The sequence below is a fragment of the Leucoraja erinacea genome, chromosome 27 (assembly GCF_028641065.1).
Source record: "Leucoraja erinacea ecotype New England chromosome 27, Leri_hhj_1, whole genome shotgun sequence".
NCBI classification, from domain to species: domain Eukaryota; kingdom Metazoa; phylum Chordata; class Chondrichthyes; order Rajiformes; family Rajidae; genus Leucoraja; species Leucoraja erinaceus.
This window is the reverse complement of record NC_073403.1, coordinates 8358158-8385829: the sequence shown is the minus strand read 5'-3', so window position 1 is coordinate 8385829 and position 27672 is coordinate 8358158. Positions and strand designations below refer to the sequence as shown.

Below are 27672 nucleotides of genomic sequence, written 5' to 3'. Positions count from 1 at the left end.
CATTTCAAGTTAAAAAGAAAGATTTAAAAAACATTGAGCCAACAAAGAATTTCACTCTTTTCCCCTTCAAATTCTTTTCTTTTCCCCTCTTTTATATTTTATGAAAAATCTGGGATGTGTTTGAAGATAAAAGTCATCGTCTGTGTGCCTTTGCCCATCCCCATGATCAATGGTAAACTGGTTTTGCTTTATTTTTGTCTTTCTTTGTATGATTAATGGCCACTATTCATTGTTGTCACTGCACTGTCCCTTGCGTTGGGCCTTTATGAGTAATGAGAAGGGGGTAAAGAAGGGTTTGGATAAGTGAGATTCCCTGCTCAAAAGTATTTGGTCAATTACATTTATTTTTTTTAATTCTTGTTTTTAGTTTGTGTTTAATGAAGAGGTGAGTGTTGTAATCAGTGTCTATGTAAGACTTTGCAATTAGCTCCAAATGATTCTCTTTATATTTAACAAAAATGGAGTTGGTCTCTCAGCGTGTAAACCATCTTGGCTGTGCTTTTCCCGATAGATGGGGAAGCCTGTGCTGCAATCTTAGGTCAACCTCATTGCCAAATACTGCAGTGACCCTATTGAGCTTGATACTGAACCCACTGTTGTCTGGGAAACTGAGCAAAGCTGCAGCGGTAGGCTAATTCTGCTGATCACATTATGCCTGTAATGGTGCCCTGAAGGATCGCTCATTTTCCTGTGGGTTTTGATAACAAACAACATTGAGGCTTTCCTCAGTCTTGCTGATGAGCAGAGAAATAGCCCCATTGGTGATCTCGAACACTCTGAAGCATCATTTATTGACACCACCACCCGTGTAATTCGACCTTCACAACGCAGGGAATGGCAAGCTCAGACTTTAACCAAGACGGCTGATGTCGGCATCCATATACTTTATCATGAATCATTTTTTCCTTTTCATTCATTCATAAATTAATTGATTGATTTTAACAACGTAAACATCTTCACAAATTAATGGAAAATTCTGATGAAATACCTTAAATATCTAACTTCTACGTAATGTGGTGATTTATTTCAAAACTTTTAGCACAGTCTTCTGTACTAAACCTTTTAATTTCCTTGTGTGGGAAAGAACTGCAGATGCTGGTTTAAATCGGTGGATACAAAATGCTGGAGTAACTCAGCGGGACAGACAGCATCTGTGGAGGGAAGAAATGTGTGACGTTTCGGGGCGAGACCCTTCTTCAGACCTTTTAATTACCTTGTTCTTTTCTGTGTCTCCGATGCAGACATTATTTGCAGCTGATTTGTGAATACATTGAGGAACTTTAAATGCTTGGTGTATCATTTGGCCCTATGAACTTATCACTCTTTAATTTTCCATATACGTATGTTAAATAGTGCAACTGCTTTGAAAATGGTTGTAGCACTTAAAATTTGATATATATATCGATTGTTAATGGTCCTGAATGTTACTTATTCTTGTATCATCTAGTTGAGCTTATGCTGAAAGGCAGGGCAGGCAGCATTGCTGTCACGGTGGGAGTCTTCCAGTACATCAGGAATGTATTAACGTAGAACAAGGAACTGCAGATACTGGTTTACAAAAAAGAGACACGAGATCTGAAGAAGGGTCCCGACCCTATCCACGTTCTCCAAGGATGCTGCCTGACTCGACGAGTTACTCCAGCACTTTGTCTCTTTTTTTTAAAATGAAGAATGTATTGTTTGCAGCAATTGAGATGTCAATAAGTTGCTTACTGGCCTGTCGCAAATGTGTATCACTGATAGTTGAATTCCTGTCCATCACGGACATCATGCCTACTGCTGCGTTAACTGGTGGTTCTCTTCCAACGCTTGGAAGAAAGAGCAAAGGAAGTGAGTTCTGTCCAGTGTGGTCAGTCCGACGATAGACACAAAATGCTGGAGTAACTTCAGCATTTTGTGTGTATCTTCAGTGTAAACCAGCATCTGCAGTTCCTTCCTACACAGTGTGTTCAGTCTGTTATGTTTGGCTTCTAGTCTTATTGCTGTCTAGAAATGCATCTAGTTTAAAATCTGTTTTTTTCCCCAAACAAAGTCCAAGAAGCCATGGCACTGGAGAATGTTGCGTGGTTTGGCCTTAAAACAGCGTGGATGGGAGTGTCGGGGAATTGTCCTGGCTGCTGCGAATGCTGTTTCCAAATTAATCTTGAAAGAATTAATCAGCGCCACCACACACAAAGTATCCTGAGTATCTTATCTACCTCCCGCCCCACCGATTCTCAATGGTCATCTTTCACTCATACACGTAATTGCTATCTATGCAAGATGCAGAAAGTCGAGTGAATACTGCTATTTCCAGACAACATGAGATCGACCATTGTTCCCGCCAGGAATGTGTCCAACCTATAATTTCTACCGTGAATGTTGAATTTGGGAGGTAACTGATCTTTTAATCCAATTTAATTGAATCTAAATAACATGTTGTTTTCAGCATACTTGTTCTGGCTGACTTAGGGTTTTCTTTATCTAAACCACTCCTCCATTCACCTTCAGCTGGAGAATAGTTTGTCGAATTTGTTTTTTTTTAAAAGCCTCCATTTAAAGCTAAGGATAAAATGTTGTCAGCCTTGAGTCCAATATAATTCTCCTTCAATGTCACTAATAATTTTGAGTGTCCGCAAATTCCGTGGTAAGGTCTTCAAAGAGTCCTTTTCTTCTGGATGTTTGCTATTGTTGTATGCAAAGTAGCCAATGGGCGGCAACCCATCGCAGGCCCCCCATTCACAAGGCCAGCTATTTCTGATGAAACTGTGGCAAGCGGTGGGAGATTTTCTTTTCCCCCTAACTTGCAAATACATTCGGAACCCCGCGGATCCTGTTCAAATGGTAATTTAAAGTCACAGCTTCTTCCTGACGAGCACCTTTTAACAGAAAACATGCCGATCGCTCTTCTCAGCAGTGAACATGACAATCCCTCTGATATCAGTGGGAGGTTTGTGCCCTTAGCTCTGTAAATCAATGATTAGTTTCTTACATTGTTCTCTCGTACAATGCTCACATTAATACTGAGAATATTATTTCGGCCATAACTTTGTTTACTCTGTTGTTGTGTTGGACACCTGACCATTGGCGTGACTGCATTGCAGGTCTGATTCAGACGATTTTTGCCAAGACTGAAGTTGCAGCAAGTCGCTGCAACACCGATCCTCACTTCAACTTTCAAACACGGAAATGTTGTGCAGATAAAACAGTATAAATATCACGTTACTAATCTATATGGACTGATGGCGTAGGAGCACAAACTACCCTTAACCAAAAAAATAAAGTGCAAATAGCAGCTTTTGCCACTGTTTCTTTCTGACGGTGGTATTTTTGCTGGTGGCAACTGAGTGAGGCACCATCGATTTGAGATGTGCCAAGTGGCATCCAAGGGAATCGTAAATTCTTCTGCTCCCAAGCTTCTAATGAGGACAAGGCTACTTCCAACTGCAGACTGTCAGAAATGCAACACAAGTTTCCATTAGCTATATATGAGACCATGTAAGGGGTGGAAACGTTCTTTTGGCAGTACTGCTACACATCAAACCAGACTCGCTTTGTGTTCTAGCATAGCTGGTGTCTGGTTTTCTTTCTGTCTCTGTTAGGATGCCCTTGAAATTTACTGGATTATTTCTCACTGTCTTGACTGAGTTCCAAAGACTTATTGCAGCCCCATTGTCCTGGTCTTGTTACATAACTGATAGGTTTAGAGTGATGTGAGCCAAACGCAGGCAAGTTGGACTAGTGTGGATGGGACATGTTGGCCGGTTTGGGAAAGTTAAGCAGAAGGCCCTGTTTCCCCCCTGTGTGATGACTCTATGACTCTGACTGTAGTTTACAGCTATTATATGATCACACCTCATTTTGATTGGGGGATAACTTTAAAATGAAGACGGATGTGTATGTGTCCCACATCAAGAGCAGAAGGATTATGTAGGAATATTGAGAGGACGAAATCCGATTCAATGGCAGTTAAACATGCCAAATCTCACTCAAGGCACCATTTCTTTCATTACTAATTGTGAGGAAGGCTATTTCAAAGTGGCTGACTTAAATCCGTGTGTGTATTGTTTTGTATAAACTCACCAGTTTTTAATTGACTTTGAATAGGACCACTGGCCACATTTGTAACACAAAATCAACTCAACAGCCAACAAATTTGATTGAACCATAAAACCCCATCGATTATGCAAATGAATAGATTTGTGAGAGAAGAGAACAGCTGTCCTTTAGAGACTGACCCACAGTCAAAGTGGAAACACAGCAAACTAGACATACTGGGATCTTGAGCAAAACACACAGGGATGGCACGGTGGTTCACTGGTAGAGCTGCTGCCTCACAGCGCCAGAGTCCCGGGTTCGATCCTGACTCCGGGTGCTGTCGGTACGGAATTTGTATGTTCTCCCCGTGACCATGTGGGTTTTCCAGGGTGCTCTGGTTTCCTCCCACGCACCAAAGACGAACAGGTTTGTAGGTTAATTGGCTTTGATAAAAATTGTAAATTGTCCCTAGTGTGTAGGATAGTGCGGGTGTACGGGGTGATTGCTGTTCGGTGTGGAGTCGGTGGGTCGAAGGGCCTGTTTCCGTGCTCTGTCTCCCAACTAAACTAAACTAAAGTGCTGGAAGAAACTGAGAGGCAATGAACAGACAACGTTTTGGGTTTCGTTGTTTATTATCTCCACAGATGCTGCCTGACCCACTGAATTCCTCCAACACTTTGTACTTTTGCCTTAAGCGCATGTTGGGTGGAGCAGCATAACCAGACTATTCTAAACGCTTCCCGTGACTCCACGAATGTCATTTCCTGGGAGATATAAAAATTGGGGGGACGAGGCCTGTGATGAAAATACATCCAATAGACAATAGGTGCAGGAGTAGGCCATTCAGCCCTTCGAGCCAGCACCACCATTCAATGTGATTATGGCTGATCATCCCCAATCAGTACACCATTCCTGCCTTCTCCCCATATCCCCAGACTCCACTATCTTTAAGAGCCCCTATCTAGCTCTCTCTTGAAAGCATCCAGAGAACCTGCCTCCTCCGCCCTCTGAGGCAGATATGATGCAATTGGATATGGTGCAGTCAGGAGTTCAATCCTGCTCTCTGTCTCCGAGTCAGCTCACACCACACAATAACATCAACGTATTTATATTTAGTAAAATAGCAAAAGCATCTCAAGAAAGTTCACAACACATCCACGAATATAGAATGGGCTGCAATAGTCAAAGATAAACAATGCTATAATAATTTTTTTTTTAAATGTTGTTCAGGTTTCTATTTAGGAAACAAAACAGTTCAGACTTGTACTTAGTAAATTGAGGAACAGATATCCCAAGGATGGTTAAATTACAATGCTCTTTTAAAAAGGAAACCCACAAACATCTTGTGGCTATTATCTGAATGTCTGCAATAAAATTACAGGCTTGGTCTTACTTATGTGCCTGTTTTTATTTTAGATGTGGTGACCAGAGTCTCCCTGGACCAATATCCAATGCAGTGTTTGTGTGTTGTTTTTAATGATTATGTCTCCATTCGAGCATTAATGAATAGTCCTGTAAATCTGACTTTATTAAATGTTCGTCTGTTGCAAATTATCAAGAAAAATAGGGTGGAGATTATTTTTCCAAAAGTACAGACAGGATATTCTTTCTGAAACAGTCTTCACCTCATAGACGAACAAATCGATACAGAAAATAGACACAAAATGCTGGAGTAACTCAGTGGGACAGGCTGTATTTCTTCAGAATTGTCTCAATCCGAAACATCACTCATTCCTTCTCTCCAGAGATGCTGCCTGTCCCGCTGAGTTACTCCAGAAATTGCGTCTATCTTCAGTATAAACCAGCATCTGCAGTTCCTTCCGAGACAGTCGGTACAGAAGTCTATTGACTTTTACTTGTAGTATTCTGGGTGTAATCCCACCTAGCCATGTAGTGGCTAAATTGAATGTGCATTAAATATTAGTATAATTATTTTACGAAATTTACGAAATTATTGCAAGTCAATCTATTGGGGAATTTTCTCCCAAGATTCAGATGCATTATTCAACATGCTCAAGTTTTGTATAATGGTTACACTTATTTCATAATCGAAGATTGTGCATTCAAGTTTACCATGAGTTTAGTTTAGTTTATTGTCGCACATATCGAGGTACAGAGAAAAGCTTTTCTGCTGCATGCTATCCTGCCATCGGTAAGACTACACATGATTACTATCAGGCCATCCACAATGTACTGGTACAGGATAAAGGGAATAATGTTTGGTGCAAGATAAAGCCCAGTTAAGTCCGATCATAGGGCCTCCAATGAGGACGTTTCTTCTTCCTCGTGTCCTGCCATCTTCCATATCACGTCTTTCCGGTCGGTCAGTGACGGTTGGCGGTCGGTGGTTGCAGAATTGGCTACTTCAGTCAGTCACTGGTACAGTTTCCGTCGTCAACATTGCCCGGGATGCGCCACGTGGAGGCTTCTGCTTGTATCCCAATGAGGTAGATGGAAGGTCAGGACTGCTCTGTAGTTGGTGACAACGTGATTCAGTTGCCTGTTAACAAATAACGTAGGTGTGCACGGCATTGTATGTGTGATCCTCAGCAAATGGAGATAGGTGCATGTAAAATATCCCAGGGGAAAATGTGAGGGAGAGTGGATGGATGTTCGCAATGTTCTGTTATGTTTACGTTATAACCAAGTTATCTGGCAGTCTCATTGTTACGTGCAACTTTAGCAAAGTATAGACTTAAATCGAATACATTACAACACCTACTGTATCACTAGCGATGCCTTGGAGCTGTAATAGGCCTTAAATGTATGATCATCACCCTACCTCTCATTTCATCCTTTTCATACCTCATTCAGTCCTCTTAAAATCTTAAAGCTTTCATGTGAATAATGGAAAATATAATAGTCGTTCATTCTGCTTTCTGATTAATGTTGTCTTGATGTTGCCATCGCTGTTGGATTTTTGCTTTCTATTTAGGTTCGTCAGTGTTTTGTAAAAAACTGTAACTATAACGTGGGTTATACGTTTTGCCAGAAGAATCATTGAATTCAAACATAGCCATTATCATGATAGTTGCAATTTAGTCTCTCAACTCATGGTACACTTACCACCACTATTATTAGGACACCAGCAGACCGAACTAGTCAACCTCAAACAGATAGACACAGAAAAACGCTGGTATATCCCATTATTTCATCCTCATTCACTACTGTATATTGTGAGTGTTTGCAGCCCCAGAGTAGCACAATGAGCAGCAAAAACATATTTGTCGCCTTTCATTGCAGCTATTTTTGATGATATCAAATTATTTTGCTGCAAATTTTGGATTCTAATGAATCTAGAAATGCTGAGGGGATTTAGATCAGATATTCTGTGTAAAAGAAATATATCAATAACTTTGAAACCTGCACAGTTCTTGCTCCCACATTAACAAAGCAGCTCCAGTCTCAGGGTTTCCTTTCCAGACCTTGTGTTAATTTTTTTTTTTTTTTTTGCAAACTGCTGTGTGAAAATTATAAATTACCCATCAGAAAAGCTATTTATTATCTTTTGTATGGATTGTCCAGAGAGTAAAGCACCCATCAGCTTCTTGTTATCCTTGTTTCTGTGCTTCCCCGAGTTGCTGGCTGCAGGAGTCCGTCTCTTGTCCCTGGACTGATTGACAAGAATATTTGCAGCAGCGAGGGAAGAAAAAGAGAAGATTGAGAGGGGCTGAATGTGATGTCAGAATGGTGAAGGGTCATTTGAAGGTTAGCTGCCAGGGAAAGGGTTGAGGGAGAGTTCAGGCGCATATATTAAGCAAATGAATCCTTTTAACCCAGTGACAGAGAGAGAAAGAGAGAGAGAGGGAGGGAGGGAGGAGAGAGGAGAGATACACACAGAGAGCACCAAGACATCTTGCTCAAGATCGCACAGAAGGGGACACGACAGAAAAATACTGTCTAAACTCGAGTGTTTTCATCTATCAAGACAACGCGGGCATTTGAAGAGGCGTTTGAGCAAGATGCATTGAGACTGTGGGGCTGTTCGGAGAGAGGCGAAGCAGTGGAACTGGTGATATTACTCTGCTCCACCAGGGCTGCGCCTGCCTGCCTGCCTGCCTGCCTCCCTTTTGGGATCTTGGCGGTGTCGAGATATTTAAATAGTAAATGAACGATTTGGATTGATTACAGGATCACGGGCTTGAGCAGCTGGGACTGACCATGATTCTGGGTCCCAGTCACAACAACAGAAACAGACCTCAAACATGATCCCTGTTTCTTCTTCTGCTGAAGCCCACCTTGTCCTCTTCTCATTCAGTGGTCTTGGTGTGTGAAGGAGCCTGGTGCTAATTTGCAATCTACCCGACCCCTGCTTGACGGAAGCAAAGAAGAGAGAGAGAGAGAGAGGAAAGAGGACGGTGGATTGTTGCCATTTTTTCTTGTGTTGCAATTTTGTTTTACTCCTGCTCCGTTTCGCAATGTTTGACTGCATGGACGTGCTGACAGTAAATCCCGGACAGCTGGTGGATTTTTACTCCCAAAGTCCCTCCTGCATGCTGCAGGGAAAAGGATCGAGTTCCCACTGCTTCATTGGGATCAGACACAAAGAATGGCAGAGGCTACCCAACTCTCAGTGTAGGTACCACAAACCCATTTCATCCACACTAATCCATTTTTTTTCCAGGGTGCTGTGTTCATTTTCGTGTGTGTGTGTGTGTTGCAGCAGATATCCTCTATTTTAAACTCTCCTGTTATTGAGAATCATAAGAGTTGTGTTTAAACTTGTTTAATGACCCCGTTGGCGAAGAATGATGAAAAAAACATTTTGAAGAAAAAGTCACCAAACTGCACAAGTTTTATTTTGAGAGAGAGAGAGAGAAGACAAAAATGTGAGGCTAAACAATTGTTCTGTGATTCAGAGTCAACAATGTAACTAGTTTTAATACTAAGCCGTGAAAGCTAAATTTCAAAAGAAGTGACCAGGGTTTTGTAATGGATTTTGTAAGAGTCGGTGGAATATTCATACTGCCGGCCTTGCATATGCAACAAACACGGTCCTGGAAACCGATACAGTGGAAGGCACGAATTCATGACTAAAACAAGAGATCCGCGACAGGATTAAAGCTCCCCTTTTTCCCCTCCCCGCTTCTTTCAGCTCAGCGTCGAGCCTGCACATTCCTGCACTGCAGGCAGAGTAATAAACTTAGATCTCCTGTTTAAGAGGGTATTCTGGCCGCAACGAACTGGGACAACTTTCATGTGTTCCTGATTAGAATGCAATGTTGCCTGCCCCAGTCAGTGTGCTTGTGATCGGTGTACTTGCATTAGCTTCCCCTGCCTGTGAGTTTCGTGCAGTTATGCTAACCGCTTCCAACAGCGGTGTTCATTGATGCTCCTCATTCTCGCCTCCCGTGCATTTGAATAAATAATTTGAATAGAAAATGCACGCCAAGAGATTCTTTGTTATTCGCGGCAATGCAAATGCAAGATGCTTTTGTGTGATAATTGAGGTTTTTAAACCGAGGGCATAGCCCAACGGACGTCTCAGCAACGATGTGTGCATTTAACGTTTTTTTTCTAGTTTCATGTTTCTGTGTTTTAGTTTACTTGCAACAGACGCTATCTCGTTTAATACACTGTAGCTGTTGTAAACCTGTTGAAAAAAACTTCATTTTTTCATTTAAAACTGCATTTGAAAACACACACTGTAATTCTGTTAGTTGTCGAAACATTGCAACGTCATAAATCTCTCATTGGATTACTTGCAAAACATTATGACTAAAATGACGCGAGCTGTTAGAAGTTGCTTCCTTCTGCTTGCTTACCCGGTTTCTGTGTAACAGGCAAACGCGGGAAAGCTTGCACTGTGCTCCAGCTCCACAGATTTACTCTTTACCAAAAATCCAAGCTTCCTTATTCTGACAGAAGAACCATAAATCCACTTCTCCCCTGTCACCAAAAGGAAGTGGATTGCAACAGTATACACACACGTAGAGCTGGCATATCGCTGCCCCTCTCAAGATGCGATCTACAGAAACACTTACTCGGCTGAAATTGCCAACAAGCGTTCTTTATCTGAAATCTGGGGTATGCCCGCTAATAATCGAAAATGTTTCACTTATACTAAAACTGCTGTTGTTCCAAAAACGGTTTGCTTATTGGAATAGGATTACGCCAATTTGAAATGTAGAAGCAAGGAACTGGTTTACAAAAGAAAAAGTCACAAAGACACAGAGAGTTGTGAATCTGTGGAATTCTCTGCCTCAGAAGAAGGCAGTGGAGGCCAATTTTCTGGATGCTTTCAAGAGGGAGTTAGATAGAGCTCTTAAAGATAGCTGAGATGGGGAGAAGGCAGGAAAGGGGTACTGATTGTGCATGATCAGCCGTGATCACAGTGAATGGCAGTGCTGGTTCGAATGGCCTACTCCTGTACCTCTTGTCTATTGCTGGAGTAACTCAGTTGGACTGAAAGTTCCCTTCTCCAGGGATGCTGCCTGACCCGCTGACACTCCAGCACCTTGTGGAGGTACTAATTTGAAAGTCAGTCTGGAGAATGGTCTCGACCCAAAACGTCACCCATTCCATCTCCAGAGATGCTGCCTGTCCCGGTGAGTTATTCCAGCATTTTGTGTCTACCTACTAATTTAAAATATTGCCATTATTTGAGCAAAAAGCAAACTGCTGGGGGAACTCAGCCTCTGTGGAGGCAAAGAGATTGGGGAGAGACTAAATTAGTGTAGAGGGGATACGGCCAATATAAAGAGGTGAGATGCGGAATAGGGGTGAGAACTGGTGCTGGAAGGTGGCCGGTGGAACCAGGCGAGGAGAGGAATGATAGGCAGATTGAGCCAGGTGTATGGGGGGATGTAAAATTGGGAGTTGGTGGGTGGTGGTGATAGGAAGAGACAGATCGGGAGAGAGGTAAAAAGGGGACTGATGGAGCAACGTTGGAGAGCGTAGAGTGGAAGTAGAGACATTTCTGCTATTTTTTTTTATTTTCATGTTTTTTAATTCCCAAACATCTTCCATACTAGATTGCCTTCAATATCCGATGAAGCTTGATCTGCAGTCGTACTGCTCAGGGGTTACAAAATAATTGGTTGGCAGAGGTATGGTAGAATGAGACCTTTTGAACAAAGTAAGAGCAAAGTGGAACGATTTACAGTATAAGGAAAATCCTGAATCATTCCCTTCAGATACAATTGGGCATTTGAAAGTCTCTTAAGTGTGATTATTGATGCTTTTTATCACTTTAACTGCGCCATAATCTTTTTTAATGCAGTCTCAAAAGCACGCAAAATGCTGCTCCTTGGAATAAATACAGAATGGTCTGTTAGGCTTTCAATTAAATATTCTATCAGCTTTTACAGAGAATGTTATTCAAAATCACCACACCATTTTTAGCAATACTCGAGGGTCTAGCTTATAATTGGAGACTCCGTGTTGATAATACGTTTCATTCTACTATGTCTTTGCTCGGTTACTACGCAAGAGCGCCAGAAACCAAGGGTTCAAATTCCTTTCTCAGAAATGGGATTAATCTAAATGGTTCACTCTTGAACAATATGGACTGAACGGTCAATTTTATGTTGTAAATGCAGTGCCCTCCATAATGTTTGGGACAAAGACCCGTCATTTATTTATTTGCCTCTGTACTCCACAAATTGAGATTTGTCACATGTGGTTAAAGTGCACACTGTCAGATTTTATTAATACATTTATACATTTTGGTTTCACCATGTAGAAATTACAGCTGTGTTTATACATAGTCCTTGTGTCCCCCATTTCAGGGCACCATAATGTTTGGGACACATGGCTTCACAGGCGTTTGTAATTGCTCAGGTTTAATTGCCTCCTTAATGCAGGTATAAGAGAGCTCTCAGCACATAGTTTTTCCTCCAGTCTTTCCATCACCTTTGGAAAATGTTATTGCTGTTTATCAACGTGAGGACTAAAGTTGTGCCGATGAAAGTCAAAGATGCCATTATGAGACAGAAACAAGAATAAAGCTGTTAAAGACATCAGCTAAACCCTTACCAAAATCAACTGTTTGGAACATCATTAAGAAGAAAGAGAGCACTGGTGAGCTTACTAATTGCAAAGGGACTGGCAGGCCAAGAAAGACCTCCACAGCTGATGACAGAAGAATTCTCTGTATAATAAAGAAAGATCCCCAAACAACTTTCCGACAGATTAGAAACACTTTTCAAGAGTCAGGTGTCGATTTGTCAATGACCACTATCCACAGAAGACTTCCTGAACAGAAATACAGAGGCTACACTGCAAGATGCAAACTACTGGTTTGCCACAAAAATAGGGTGGCCGGGCTACAGTTTGCCAAGAAGTATTTAAAAGAGCAACCACAGTTCTGGGAAAAGGTCTTGTGGACAGATGAAATGAAGATTAACTTATATCAGAGTGATGGCAAGCAACGTATGGAGGAGAGAAGGAACTGCCCAAGATCCAAAGCATACCACCTCATCTGTGAAACACGGTGGTGGGGGTGTTATGGCCTGGGCATGTATGGCTGCTGAAGGTACTGACTCACTTACCTTCATTGATGATACAACTGCTGATGGTAGTAGCATAATGAATTCTGTGTAGACACATTCTTATCTGCTCAAGTTCAAACAAATGCCTCAAAACTTATTGGCCGGCAGTTCATGCTACAGCAAGACAATGATCCCAACATACTGCTAAAGCAACAAAGGAGTTTTTCAAAGCTTAAAAAATGGTCAATTCTTGTGTGGCCAAGTCAATCACCCGATCTGCACCCAATTGAGCATGCCTTTTATATGCTGAAGAGAAAACTGAAGGGGACTAGCCCCCCAAACCAGCATAAGCTAAAGATGGCTACAATACAGGCCTGGCAGAGCATCGCCAGAGAAGACACCCAGCAACTGGTGATGTCCATGAATCGCAGACTTCAAGCAGCCATTGCATGCAAAGGATATGCAACAAAATACTAAACACAACTACTTTCATTGACATGACATTGCTCTGTCCCAAACATTATGGTGCCCTGAAAAGGGGGCGACTATGTATAAACACTGTTGTAATTTCTACATGGTGAAACCAAAATGTATAAAAAAAAATACCCTTTAATAAAATCTGACAATGTGCACTTTAACCACATGTGATTTTTTTCTATTACAATCCCAAATTGTGGAGTACGGAGAGGCAAATAAATAAATGATGGGTCTTTGTATGCTGTAAATGTATCCGAATCCATGAGGTGTAGGCCAGGCTACAGCTAGTGCTTCATTGTTGGATGCACTGCTCTTCGGACAAGGCCCCATCTGCTGGGTTGGGCAGATGTAAATTATCACACCAAAGGCCGTCAAATCAGAGGCTTCACTGGCAAATGTACAAAGCCCTGGCTGATCGACATCAGCCCTGGATGATGCTTTTATTTCTAAATATGAAGGGAAATAAGTAATTTGAATAAGATTCGATAGCATTTTGAAAAGAGTTAAAAGGATAGATAGGATTTTTATTCCCTCCTGGCAAACTGCATGTATTGTCAGGAGAATGGGCTTAAGAGGGGGAAACAGATCCACCGCGATTGAAAGGAGGAGCAGAATGGACGGGCTGAATGGTCTGATTCTGTACCCTATGTCGTATGATATTGTTAGAAACCCTGTTAGATTTGCAATTGGAGTAGAGATTTTAAAAACTAGAATGGTTGTATCGGATGATAGTAGATCCTCTTCTGGGACCAGAGAGTTGTTAGGTTCCACCGCCATTTTGCACATCTTCATCTGTGAGCCCAGTCAGTGGGAGCTGGGTGCTGATTTACCGTCATGGTCTTGCCTCCGAGCTTGGCCTCGTCCAGTGTCCATTCATGATGCTTTACTGCAAATGATTCGGGCTAAGGATCAATAATGACTTCCGCCTGACTCGTGTTCCGCCATTGCTGCACTGGTGTTTGAGAAATAGAGATAAATTCATGCACACATACCGCTGATGTTGCTCTAGCTAAAAGTGGCAGACTCAAAGTGATTGATCGGTCAAATCAATTCCATGCATTTTATGCATATTAGCGGCATGCATTGCTATGTTTTTTTTTCCCAGTGAGCAGATAGGGAACAACACATTTCTCTTTCTTGCCACCTTCCCATGTCGATTGTTTTGGTTTCATTGGGCGTTGTGGAGAATCTGGCTCCCGATACACAGGGCCTGTGTGGCCAGTCATCGGCATATCCAAAATAAACTCCAGATTAGTTCATGTCAGCAGCTGGAACCACCAGGTATAATGGCCCTTGGCAAATCTGAATGTTTACTTTGGGACTCTGCTCTAATGCTTGGTCAACCCATTAAAAATCGGTGACGGCATCATCCCACTGAATTCCATGTGTGCAAAAAAGAACTGCAGCTGTTAGCAATCTGATACAGAGAAAGATAGTGCTGGAAACAATCAATGCTGAGAACAGGCCCATTGAAGTTTCGGAACTGAGGCAACACATTAAAGTTACCAAAGGTTCAGATTGGATCTTAAACTGCATGTGAAAATTCTGGAATGAAATGTCTCCCAATGATGATTCAGGCACGGAAAAATAATGTGTCTTTTGTAGTCGACTCTTCATTGTTTTGGAAGATTTGGAAAATTAACCTCTGCTAGGCAGATGTTTCATTCAATAAACATTTAGTTATTCGCATCAAAATAGTTTTGCTTCTGATCTCCATTGAGTTGGCTGGATTCCAAATAGTCACTCCTGCCTAGATGGGATAAAAGAATAAGTTAATTTATATGAGGGAAAATCCCTTTTGGAAATTTTGTGGGAATATCATCATGCATAGCATGATTTTGTCTGGAACATTCTACTGATATAAATATTAAAGGCATACTTATGGAGAATGGACATTCAGGTTTTAAGTGGACATCTTAACAAGAGAATGCAGACTGTGTTAAGCCTGTTCAGTTATAGATGAGGCATCATTCTTTGAAATTAGGGGAAATAAAACAAATTAATGAGAATTCAAAGTAGTTATGAACCAGCCTCACAGGAAATTATTCTCACCATGTTATGCGTTGTTATATGAGGTTTGATAGTTTTTAACTGTGGGCTAAACCACAATTATTGGTTTGCAAAATTATTGGTTTCCTGAGAAGCTAATTTGCAGAATCTAATTATCTCAGAATTATGTTTTCATGTATTTTCTTTCATTTATTAAATGAGGGCAGGTCTATTGACTCAATGTTGCAAGAATCAGAGGGTAGTTATTCTGTGGAACTCATTGCCACAGAGGGCCGTGGAGGCCAAGTCAGTGGATTTTTTTTAAAGGCAGAGAGAGACAAATTCTTGATTAGAACGGGTGTCAAGGGTTATGGGGAGAAGGCAGGAAATTTGGATTCGGAGGCAGAGGTCAGCCATGATTGAATGGCGGAGTAGACTAGATGGGCTGAATGGCCTAATTTTACTCCTATAACTTGTGAACTCTCCTCCTTCAATCTCGGGTGATTTCATCTCTGACACGGATTAGTTTCCATCACCTCTAATCCATCCAGAGATCAGTTAAATTTATCAAAACTTTTTAAATGGTAAGTTGAACTTTCTGACCTGGTAATCTATAGATTTTTTTTTAGGGTGTTTGGTCTATCTTTTCTGTACATACTTTTCCTTTATATATCTAACATACATATGATTCCAAGCTGGAAAAGTAGATCCAGTCTTATCTCTTAACTCAAAGCTCCCTGATGGGAGAAGACCGGCAGGGTAGCTGTCTATCGAACTGCTTTCAGGAACATAGATATAGAACATCACAGCAAAGGTACAGGCCCTTCGGCCCACAAAGCCCGTGCCGAACATGATTGCAAATTAAACTAATCTCATTTGCCTGCATATGATCCATTTCCCTCTGTTCCTCCATATCTATGTGCTTCTCTACAAGCCTCTTAAATGCCACAATTGTATCTGCCCACATGATCACAACCTGGTAGCATTTTCTAGGCACCCACCACTCTATATGTGAAAAAAATCTTGCACCACATATCCACTGTAAACTTTGAACAGCACTTCATATTTTGCTTGGGTAGTTTACACCCCAGCGGTATGAACATTGACTTCTCTAATTTCAGATAGTCCTTGCTTTCTCCCTCCTTCCCCTCCTCCTTCCCAGTTCTACTAAGTCCTACGCCCACTTTCTATATCTTTCCCGCCCCACCTCGACATCAGTCAGAAGAAGGTTCTCGACCCGAAAAGTCACCCATTCTTTCTCTCCATAGATGCTGCCTCACCTGCTGAGTTTCTCCAGAATTTTGTGTAAACTTTGCCCATATCACCTTCAAACCATGCCTTCTAGTCTTTGACATTTCCACTCTGGGGGGAAAAAGGTCCTTGACAGTCTATGCTATCTATGCCTCTCAAAATTGTATAAACATCTATCAGATCACCCATAACCTCTGATGTTCCAGAGGAAACAATCCACGTTTGGCCAACCTGCCATTATAGCTAATACCATCGAATCCAAGCAGCATTATAATAAACCTCTCTGCCCCCTCTCCAAACCGTCCACATCCTTCCTGTAATGGGGCGACCAGACCTGCATGCAATACTCCTAATGTGGCTTGACCAAGTCCTATAAAGCTGCAGCATAACTTCCAGGACTCTTATACAGGAGTTAATTCTTTTCAGCAGTTTACTGAGTCTCTTGCTTATCAACTGGGCTGTGTTTTGAAGCTGCACCTTTGAAAGCACTGTCCTCGGATGCAGACCATATCGTTTTAACTATATCAGTTGCCTTTTTCTACTGTTTGCTTTGTAAATTGTTGCTCCGCAATGATTGATCTGGGTCGTGATCAGATGCAGAAAAGAGGATTTTTCCACCATCTCCACTCACCTCATCCCACCTCCCAAGCCTTGTAACTCTCAAAAAGGATGCTTGCCCAAGATTGGACAACAGCGCAAGATGCAAATCTTGCCATTTCCTTTGTGCATCTGCTGCTGATGGTTCTGCCGATTGAAGATGTATATCCCGTCCCATTTTCACTTTGCCTCGCGGCTAATCACTTCAGAACAGGCCAACATAAACACAATGGGGGAAAAAATGGTAGAGGCAGCCAAAAAAAATATTTTCCCAAAATTGTTGTCGTGATTATACATTTTAACTTTATTCAATCAATTTTCCCCACCTAATGATGTTCTATTTAAATTTTCAAGAATGAAGTGTTACCTCAATAAAACCCACATCCCTGTTGGTGAGAAGTAAACAAAACTAACGTGCAGGGTAACTGTACACATTAGTATAATATAAATGACACATGGCCTCCTGTTTTCAATTGTTCTCATGAGCAGGTGAAAGCTAATGGACTTCAGAATATTTCAACAAAGACCAAAGACTTGTAATTGTTAAAAGTGTGTTTACTTTTCCGAACATTGACCTAAACTACAGATTGTTATCTCCCCCCGCCCCCCCACCAAACAACCATTTGTTGTTTACGGTGCTGTGATGAAAAGTGTGTGTGGGTGATCAGACCCCGCGGACTTGGAATTTCAGCATATGGCTGTATTTAGCCACTGTGATTTCTATCTGAACAAAGCACGTTTTTTTTTCTTTGTTCCTTTTTTTTAATAACTTTGCCATGGAAACGTGTTTTCTTTCCTGCTGCTGGTTCCCAGAAATGTTTCTGGAAGTACGTACTTTTCCTGAAATTTGGAGCAAAATATTCTACGAGCCTTGCATGACAGTTACGGAGATTCAGATGTTTATCAATTAACTTCAAGCAATGAGCCAAACCATTGTCCTATTTGTTAGCTTTCGATTTCTTCATGGCACGAGTATCTCTTCAGAACTTCTGTTTTAAACACAGCATCAGAAGGTGCAATGAGAAATGTTTGGGAATTGAGCAGAAATATTTTGCCAGAAGCATATTAGAGTTGTATAATAATTTTGTGGTAAAGAATATGAATTAAGCAGTTCTATTTTTGAAGGGAATTAAGGTTGAGGAATTTGACTATCTTATGCCAAGGCTATCTCTTATCTGCCTGCACATAATCCACGCTTCTCCATTCGCTTCATGTGCCTATTCAAAAGTCTTTTAAATTCCACTGTTGTATCTGTGTCCACCACTCCCCTCAGCAGCAGTTTCAGGCACCCACTGTGCAAAAAAAAACCCAACACATCTCCTTTAAACTTTGACCCACATTCTGGGCTGGTCCCTGTTGCCGTCGTTTGGACCATATCTCTAAACCTACCCATGTACCTGTCCAAATAGAAGAGACCATTTGTCCATTGACTCCATGCTGGTTCTCAAAGCAAATGCATTCCCCAGTTTTAATTACCTGTAACCTTTTCTCTCTAAATGCCCACTAACTCCCCATCTGTACTTTTATTTCTATATTGCACTATACTACGGACTGACGCTAAACTGCATTTCGTTGTACCCATACTTGTATTTGTGCAATTACATTAAAGTTGAATTGAATTGAATCCCCATTGTCCTACCACCCACCTTCCCTAGATGTCATTTACATTGGTCAATTAGCCTATCAACAGCACGTCATTGGAATTGGGGGAAGAAATGGAGCAATTGAAGGCACATGGTTACAGAAAAACTATCCTGATTCCTTGCACACTGCACAGCACATGATCAAACTTGTGGAGCTGGAACTATTAGGCATCTGCACTAATGCAATGTGACTTGATGAAGCTGCCCTTTGGGCAAGTAAATGATCCAGCATACAGTGCCCTCCATAATGTTTGGGACAAAGACCCATCATTTGTTTATTTGCCTCTGTTTGAGATTTGTAATATAAAAAAATCACATGTGGTTAAAGTGCACAGTCAGATTTTAATCAAGGCCATTGTTATACATTTTGGTTTCACCATGTAGAAATTACAGCAGTGTTTATGCATAGTCCCCCCCCCCCCCCCCCCCCCCATAAAACACTATTGCTTCTGCAGTATCTTCCTTGCACCTCTCTGCCTCTTTCTGCTGACTTCCTTCTCCACACTGAGAGCAAGAAGATCTCCTGGTGCATCAAGCTAAATGTGACAAAGCAGTGGAAAAGTCTCACGCCCACTCTTAAGACAAGCTGCACACAGCTTTAAGAGAAGCTAGGTGCTGACGGGCAGGAAATGATTGTGAGGATGTGCCTGTTTATACTGGCTTTTGCTGCTGGGGCTTTATTGCTGGATCAAACCACATTGAGTGAGGAAACCCTGCCCATATTTCTGTGCCCGCAGTTAGGCTTGCACAACAGTGTCTGCTGACAGCATCACAGGCCAGTCGAAACAAAGCAGGCAGCACTCAACCCTGCACAATCAGGGAAATTATTCTCCCCACTGCCAAATCTGTCATCAGACTGCATTTGCTGCATTGTCCATTCTTATGTGAAAACCGGCTGTATATTTGTTTTGAATCCTGGATGCATTTGAATGTGTGTGTGTGTGTACATTGTATGTAAATGCCGTTTCTTCAAGCATCATGGATTTGGTATTTTTCTCACCTCTTGTGGGTTTTATTATGGTAAGCACTCATGCACTCCCCCCCCCAGTGAATTTTAAAGAAAGTAGCTGAGGTTTACAGATTAGAAAGATCGTGCTGATAGAAACAAAAGGCTGGAGTAACTCAGCGGGACAGGCAACATCTCTGGAGAACCCCTTCTTCACAAGAGTACTTACTCCCTGATTCTGGGCAATATTCCCTGACCACTTCCTCTTTGGGTACCACATGCTACTGCTACTGCTGAGCCAAATTTAAAATCGTCACCTGAAACTAAATTTGCTGAGCCACGTCAGGTCCTTTGTCCATCCTGAGGCCAGTGCGAGGAACTGTGGTAGATGTAGTGAAATGTTATAGCCCAGCGTCACCTTCTAGAGCCCAGATGGTTACCAGCCCTATGTTTAACAGAATCCAGCACAAATGACATAGACGTCACCCACTGGCATTGAGTCAAACTGACCTGGGTGAAGGCCAGAGTAGCTGATTGCCTTGGCATGGCATCAATCAGATCTAGTTGGTGGGCGTGGCTGGATTCTGTTGAACACAGGGCTGGTAACCATCTGGGCTCTAGATGCTGATGCTAGGCTGGCTGGTTGGCTATTGCATTGACTACAGTCACCACAGTGATCCAGAACATGCCTACCAGCCCAGAGCCCAGTGAGACCCATCCATCATCCATGTGTATCTTGTCTTGGTCGGGTCTAAATGATCCTCTGCCAAAATATTCTTGTTAGAACATAGAACAGTGCAGCACATCTCGGAACCACCCGGGTCAGTTTGACAATGCCAAAGATAGACACATAATGCTGGAGTAACTCAGCGGGACAGGCAGTGTCTCTGGAGAACATGGATATGTGATGCTTTGGGTTGGAACCCCTCTTTGACGTTACCATCTGGTTGTGGCTAAGTAATTAAGTGCTGCTCTTGCAATGATTTTTAAATGTTGAATAGGTTTTAGAACGCATGATTCTATGTGAATCGTGGTTATTTGCAATGAAATGGCGAACAATTATTTTAACTCCAATCTTTCCTTTTCCCTCAAAGGTTCATGTTAATTAGCAATTCTTGTGTGACCCTTCTCCTGAATTCTAACAGATTCTTTAACTATTAAGTGATCAAGTCTGTGCTCAACATTTTTCTATCCAGCATCCATCCTTATCTGTCCATTTATCCATTTGTTTCGCATTTCTCTCTGTTCCCAGAGAGATATTGAGACTACCCTTCCAATACTAATGTTGGCTAATCTGGAATAGTGTGGGAATTAAACCTGGAAACTTTCTGTTCTTTACGTCTCTGTACTATGTCAAGGTGGGTCTTGGTTCACGGAGTCAGTGTACTAATATCGACCACTATTCCAGGTCTACTACTGTGCCATTCATTCTTATTGATGCTTAAAATGCCTGTAGGATTATCGTGGTTTTGAATGGAATTCTTCTTTGGATGGTGTGATTCAATGGCCTGCCATCAGATTCCTCTATTTGAATACTTAACTTGCATCTGATCTTGGTGCCTTCTCAGTGCATACAGTCTCCCCTGACATTCTTAAAATAATGCTTTTTATATAAAAGCAGTTGATTTTCATTTCATAAAGGAGCAGTTTGAGAAGGGTTCCAACCCGAAACATCACCTATTCTTTTTCTCCTGAGGTGCTGCCTGACCCGCTGTGTTACTCCAGCATTTTGTGTCTTATCTCCAGTTTATGAATGGGGTCAGTTGTGTTTCTGGTGACGCACCATGCTTTGCTCATCTGTGCTTTGATCATGCAGAATTTATGCTCCTTCTGAACTTGATTAAATTGCCGTCTTAAAACCACTCTCTCGATACATCTGGCTGACACGCTCAAAGGAAGAGTGTTTTATGACCAGTGGCATTCTGTACATCGTGCGCGGGTATACGCATCACTTCGGATGCATCTCTATGTTATGCTGTTCTGACAATGTTGCTGGAAAAAATTATAGTTTTTCTGACTACACTGTCTCATTTTTTTTCGGGACAAACACTTCCATGATCAGAATTGGAAAAGGTGGCTTCAAAACAATAGTTAAATAACGCTCGAGATCCAACAATAAAGTTGAGGAAATTAAGACCTAATGGTTAGCTCGTTGACAGCCTAGGCTTTGTTCAGCTTAAGAATGACCCCCTTATAAATTCCTTAAACACGCAAACATGCGTGCACACGTACGCGCACACTTCATTGGAGTGTCGTCTGAAGGGAGAGATGTCGGGGTGAATTGATGCCGGGTTGCCTATTTTTACCTGTAGTGCTCTCGTGGCGTTGGGAATCGAACAATTGGACAATTGATAGATCCCCCTCAGTAGTTTTTTTATTTTTATTTTAATGAATGCCCGCGGTCTCCACTATTTCCATTTCCAAAAGCCTTCTTTTTAATCTTACATTTGCTTCACTATTCACAAGTGACCCAGGCAGTGATCTCTGTGTACTGGCTCGGGAGAAGCTCCATGAATAAGTAGATTACTGCAGTCAAAATTCAATGAAAACATTGTGGCATTTTACCATGAACTGAATGGCCCTTTATTTTGATACAAACTCCAAGACATAGATGTGGACTGAAGGTCACAATAGATGCTGGCGAGTGGAATTAGCACTTTCAGCAGGGACTTCCCACTGGTTGTGCCTGTTTAAATTTTTTATACGGTCACTTAGAAAGTTACACGTGTTTATTGAATGTAGGGTGAAGCCAGTTCAGTTTTCTGTTACAATTTTTGAAGTCTGTTTTTAGAATCAACCAAAATTGCACAATGGTGAAATATGAACAAGTATTCAGTACACACAGAATGGCCTCTTTGTCACTTCTGCTCTACCATGGGATCACCAGCATCAAATACATACGTCAGTGTTTTCAAAGCGGAATTGAATTGGCATTTAAGGAAAAATAATTTATAGCTGTGAAGAAAGAGTATGGGAGTGTTACGGAATAAGATATTCTGTAGGGAGCTAGGAGATACTGGATGGACTGAATGGCTGCCTCTTGAACAGAACAATGCAATGATCAAAGCAAAGCACTGATAATTAGTGATCAAACTTGTGGCAGACATTAACATAGCAATCTATAATCATTTTAGGATTACTTTTCTTTGCTCCTGAGAATTGTTCTTGTTCCTTGCCAATGGATTTAGAAGATAATGAAATTCAATTCTGTTCATAGACTCCCTTTTGCAAAAAATATAATTCAAACTTATAATAGACACAAAAAGCTGGAGTAACTCACCGGGTCAGGCAGTATCTCTAGCGAAAACGAATAGGCGACGATTCGGGTCGAGACCCTTCTTCAGACTTCAGTCTTGACCCGAAATGTCACCTATTCTTTTTTCTCCAGAGATGTTGTCAGACCAAATTTTTGTGTCTATCTTTGGTCTAAACCAGCAGTTCCTTCCTACATAATTCAAACCGATACCTGTGCAAGCCAAGTTATTGCAGCTGCTGTAATTTATTTCTGCTCTTCTATGGTTGGGTCATATTATAGCAGGTTTGGCAGCAACATTCAAAATGGAACTGGTAAATGCTTGAAGAGAAGAGAGTTTACAGGACCTTGAGAAAATAAACTTCAGGGTAGGAAGAAGGGCCTTGACTCGAAACATCACCCATTCCTTCTCATAGATGCTGCCTGCCCCGCTGAGTTACTCCAGCTTTTTGTGTCTTATCTTCAGAGTAGGACATGCTGCACACACCACCCCTGACAGGGCTAAGGCACGATGGGATACATGCTTTTCCGTGTGATATTAGTTTGTGACTTGACCCGTGCTTTATGTTTTGTTTGGTCTTGGGTCAATTCTGAATCTGTTGGGTCGGAGAAGTCGTCCATGTTGACCGGGGATGCTACCAGACCCGCCGAGTTACTTCAGCACTTTGTGTCCTTCTTTGTAAACCAGCATCTGCAGTTCCTCGATTCTACATAAGAGCATGAGTGGACCATTCACCCTCTGCAGCCTGCTGCACCATTCGTGGAGGAATATTGCAAGGAAGCACGCCCTTCCACCCGCTGAGTCCGTGCTGATCATCTACTCTGAATCTCTTTTCTTCTCCCACATTCCCATCTGCTCCCTCCAGATTCCACTACACTCCAGGGGCAATTTACAATGACCAATTAACGTATTAATTCTCACTTCTTTGGGATTATCGATGAAACTGGAGCATGAGAAAGAAGGGTACATGGTTACGGGAAGAACATGCAAACTCCATGCGCGGGAAGTTAGGAGTGGACTTGGAGCTGTGGAGCTGCAGCTGTGCCAGCTGGCCCATCCTAATCTGATCATTGGCTGTTCAGTTACTGTAGATCATTGTCGGTCCTGTTACCACTCTTTGATCTTGCTACCCCTACCTAAAAAAAAAGATTCAGCCCTAAAGCCTTGGCAGCCACAGCCTTTCTGGTATGAGGTACTCTCAGATTTCGACAAGGTTTTGTTAATGAATTCCCACCACTTGTTTTGAAATTTGGCTCTTTGAAGGGACCAGGCAACATATACTCATCTGTCCATTCCCATCCACGGACGATATCGAGCCCCCCCCCCCAGCAGTTTGTTTTTTTGCTCCGTATTCCAGCATCTGCAATCTCTTGTGTCAATGTTTACTCAATATTGAGGAGTTAACTTTCAAGATTCAAAAGGCTGTACTGCCTTGATTCTTTTTTCACTTAACAAAACGAATGTTAAGAAAATTAAAAACAAGGCAACAAAGCAAATAATGAATTAAAATATTCAGAATTCCCAGTAACTAACAATAGAAAGCCAACACTGCTTCCCATTCAAACTCATTTTGGCCTTAAAAGACACGGGGATTGTATGCAAACTCAAAGGTAGTCAATGCCAAGTTTTGTTCACTGCTGTATTTCCAATGCTGGGGAAATGCATCCTTGATGCCGAAAGCTTACTTCATGATGTTAATTAATCAGCCTGACCCTAGACTTTCCAGCTTATTTCTTAGCTGGCCGCTTCAAATCAATGTCTTAGTTCGAAAAAACTGAAAGTGGTGGAAACATTCAGTAGGTCAGGCTGCCTCTGTGAGAAGCGAAACAAGAGCTCATGTTTCAGGCCAGAGATCCTTCATCAGAAGGGGAAAAGCCCCATCAAGCAGCAGGGACGGTGGAGAGAAAAGGAGCAACAAAGAACTGCAGATGCTGGTTAACACACAAAAGGACAGAGTGCTGGAGTAATTCAATAGGCCAGGCACATTCTCTGGAGAATATGGATAGGTGATGTTTCGGGGTTGAGACCCTTCTTTAGACTCTTTCGGTTCGAGACCATTCTTCAGACTGGGTCACCTATCCATGTGCTCCAGAGATGTTGCCTGACCTGTTGAGTTTCTCCAGCACTTTGTGTCCTTTTGGAGAGAAAAGGATGTCTCTGATAAGTTAAAACTGGGGTGACCGTGGTGATAAGCCTTAAACGAGGATATCCGATCAGTGAGTGAATGGGAGCTCTTGATTATACGTGGCATTTTCTGTTTTATTTTTGATTTCCAGCATTTGCAGTTTATTTTTTAAATATTCATTTTCTGGGTTATTTTTCACCCGGCCAGAATATCTGGGATTGAAACATTGAAAGATGTTTATTCAACAAAAATTTGGCAAACCTTTAATAAATTCTCCCTCATGTTGAAAGAATGTACATTGGCTCTGGAGTGGCATTTTTCTCCACAGATTGTTCAGATGCAAGAATCCATGATAGAGGAGGAATAAATAGAACTGTCTCTGCTTCTCTCCATCTAGTTTAGTTTTAGTTTAGTTTAGAGATACAGCGTGGAAACAGGCCCTTCAGCCTACCCTGTCCGTGCCGACCGACGATCCCCGCACATTAACACTATCCTACACATACTAGGGACAATTTACACTTATACCAAGCCAATTAACCAACAAACCTGTACGTCTTTGCAGTGTGGGAGGAAGCCGGGATCTCAGTGAAAACCCATGCAGTCACGGGGAGAAGGTACAAACTCTGCACAGACAGCATCTGTAGTCTGGATCGAACCTGGGTCTCTGGCACTAAGGCTGTGCCGCCCTAGAATATCTAGAATATCTTTACTTTGCAGTGTTCATAATGCATTGGAGGCAATGCTACTGCCTCACAGCACCAGAGACTCGTGTTCGATTATAACCTAGAGTGCTGTCTGTGTTGAGTTTGCACGTTCTCCCTGTGACCGCATGGGATTCTTCTGTTTCTTTCCTTGCACATCCCAAAAGACATGTGGGTCGGTGGGTTAATTGGCCTCTGTAAAACTGCCCGTGGTGTGTAGGGAGTGGACGCGAACATAGAATTAGTGTGTGGATATCAATGGTCAGTGATGTCCTGGTAGTCCAAAGGGCCTGTTTCCATGCTGTATCTCTGAATTAAACAAATGTCTTTTTATGTCTTTTAGTTGTAAAGGTTATCTCCAGCAACATTCGATATTTTGTTCAGTTCTAGCATAACGTTCCTTGCCGTGTTGTTCATCTGATGAAGTAAATATATTGTCTGTCTTAACTGCCTTATTTACCAGCTATTTTCAGGGCATGCATTCTGATCTCCCTCTGTTTCTGTGTAATACTTACCATCCCATTATTTGTTGTCAATTCATAGAATCGTAGTAAACCACTGTCATACTGCACAGAAACAGGCCCTTTGGCCACCCTCTTCCACTAATCTCATTATTAATCGCATGCCTCACATTCTCCTCAACTTCCCCCCAGATTCTACTATTTAACCACTGCCCAGTCCATCATCGGTTCTGACCTCCCTACCCATCGAGGGGATCTATCGCAGTTGCTGCCTCAAAAAGGCTGCCAGCATCATCAAGGACCCACACCATCCTGGCCACACACTCATCTCCCCCTGCCATCGGGTAGAAGGAACAGGAGCCTGAAATCTGCAACATCCAGGTTCAGGAACAGCTGCTTCCCCTCAGCCATCAGACTATTAAACACAACTTCAAACAAACTATGAACTATAACAACCTATTGCACTTTATCTGTTTACTTTATCTGATGTGTGTGTGTGTGTATATATATATTCTATGGAATATGGACACACTGATCTGTTCTGTATTTATGACTACAATATCCTGTTGTGCTGCAGCAATGCAAGAATTTCATTGTCCTATCTGGGACACATGACAATAAACTCTCTTGACTCTTGACTTGACTCTTGATACAAGGAGCAATTTACAATGGCAAATTAACCTACCAACCTGCACATTTTTGGAATGTGAGATGAAATCCATGTGGTCACAGGGAGAACATACAAATTCCACACAGGCAGTACCTGAGATCAGGATTGAATGTCCTTGGAGCTGTGTGGTAGCAGCTCGATTAGCTTTGCTACTGCACAGCTCCAACACTTTATTTAAGTGACCCAGTGCCTCAGCTAATAGAGATTTGTTTGACTCTTTTTTTATTTGCTCTCTCAAATGCATGACCTTCCATTTCTATGGATTGAGTTCCAATTGTTTCTTTTTTGCATTCACGTAACCAGTCCTTTTAAATCGTTCTGCCGTCGACAGCTTCCTTCTTTAGTGAGAACCACACTTCCGAGTGTGGGAAATGAAAAGCATTGGAAAAATCAATGTGAGCACATCCGCAAAGCCGGGATCAAAAATAAATATTTGTTGCCTCCAGTATTGAAAGCAGAACACTGGACCCTTGTCCACTGGTCTTTAACAACAGGAGCACACTGCGGCAACATCTAGTTCAGTAAATAATATAAATGCATTGTATATTGTGGAATCAGGCATTTTATTAAAATGCCTTCTGGCATCTAACTTTATGTATCTTCCGATAACTCTGGAAAAACATGTAGCGTTAGTGTGGCAGAATTCCTGAAGTTTCCAGATACTCTTTCCATCCGTTATGACGGAATTGGCTTAACTTGGCCCGCCATGCAGATTGCACCCCTTTTTATTCAGTGTCTCGTCCGATATTCCCATTCCCCTCCGGTAGCCCTGAAGAGTCAATGTAACAAAGCCTCTTTGTGAACAAGTTCTCTGCTTTCTTTTTGATCTGTTGTCTTTGATTTGAGCAACATCGGTTCAGGTTTTATAGTCCGGCCCTGTGCGTGATTAACGTGGTATACGTTTGTCTCATTTGTGTGGCTGGCTGCTTCCATTGTGCCTTTTTGATCTCACAAAGTAGCGGTTGTTTTGTTTTTTCTTTCTATCCGTTTGCACATCCTAATTACACTAGCCAGCGCTTGCAGCCTCGTGTTGGGTTTTCTGTTTAGTGGTGTGTTTGCTACTGCACTTTCCGCATTTGCCTTTGCTAGAGATTTGCAAAATGTTGATG

General features: G+C 41.9%; 1 protein-coding gene across 2 annotated transcripts in view; it reads left to right on the top strand.

Moving 5' to 3' along the window:
* The window catches only part of raraa (retinoic acid receptor, alpha a), a 531083-nt gene that overhangs the window by 391933 nt on the left and 111478 nt on the right, over window positions 1-27672 (top strand). Inside the window, exon 1 of one of the 2 annotated variants that reach the window (XM_055656973.1) lies at window positions 7494-8592. The exons of the other annotated variant lie outside the window; for it this stretch is intronic. Within the exon in view, the coding sequence (XP_055512948.1) occupies window positions 8436-8592 (157 nt within the window). The 5' untranslated portion in view covers window positions 7494-8435. Of the gene's footprint in view, window positions 1-7493; window positions 8593-27672 lie in introns of those variants that run through there. 2 annotated transcript variants of the gene reach the window in all.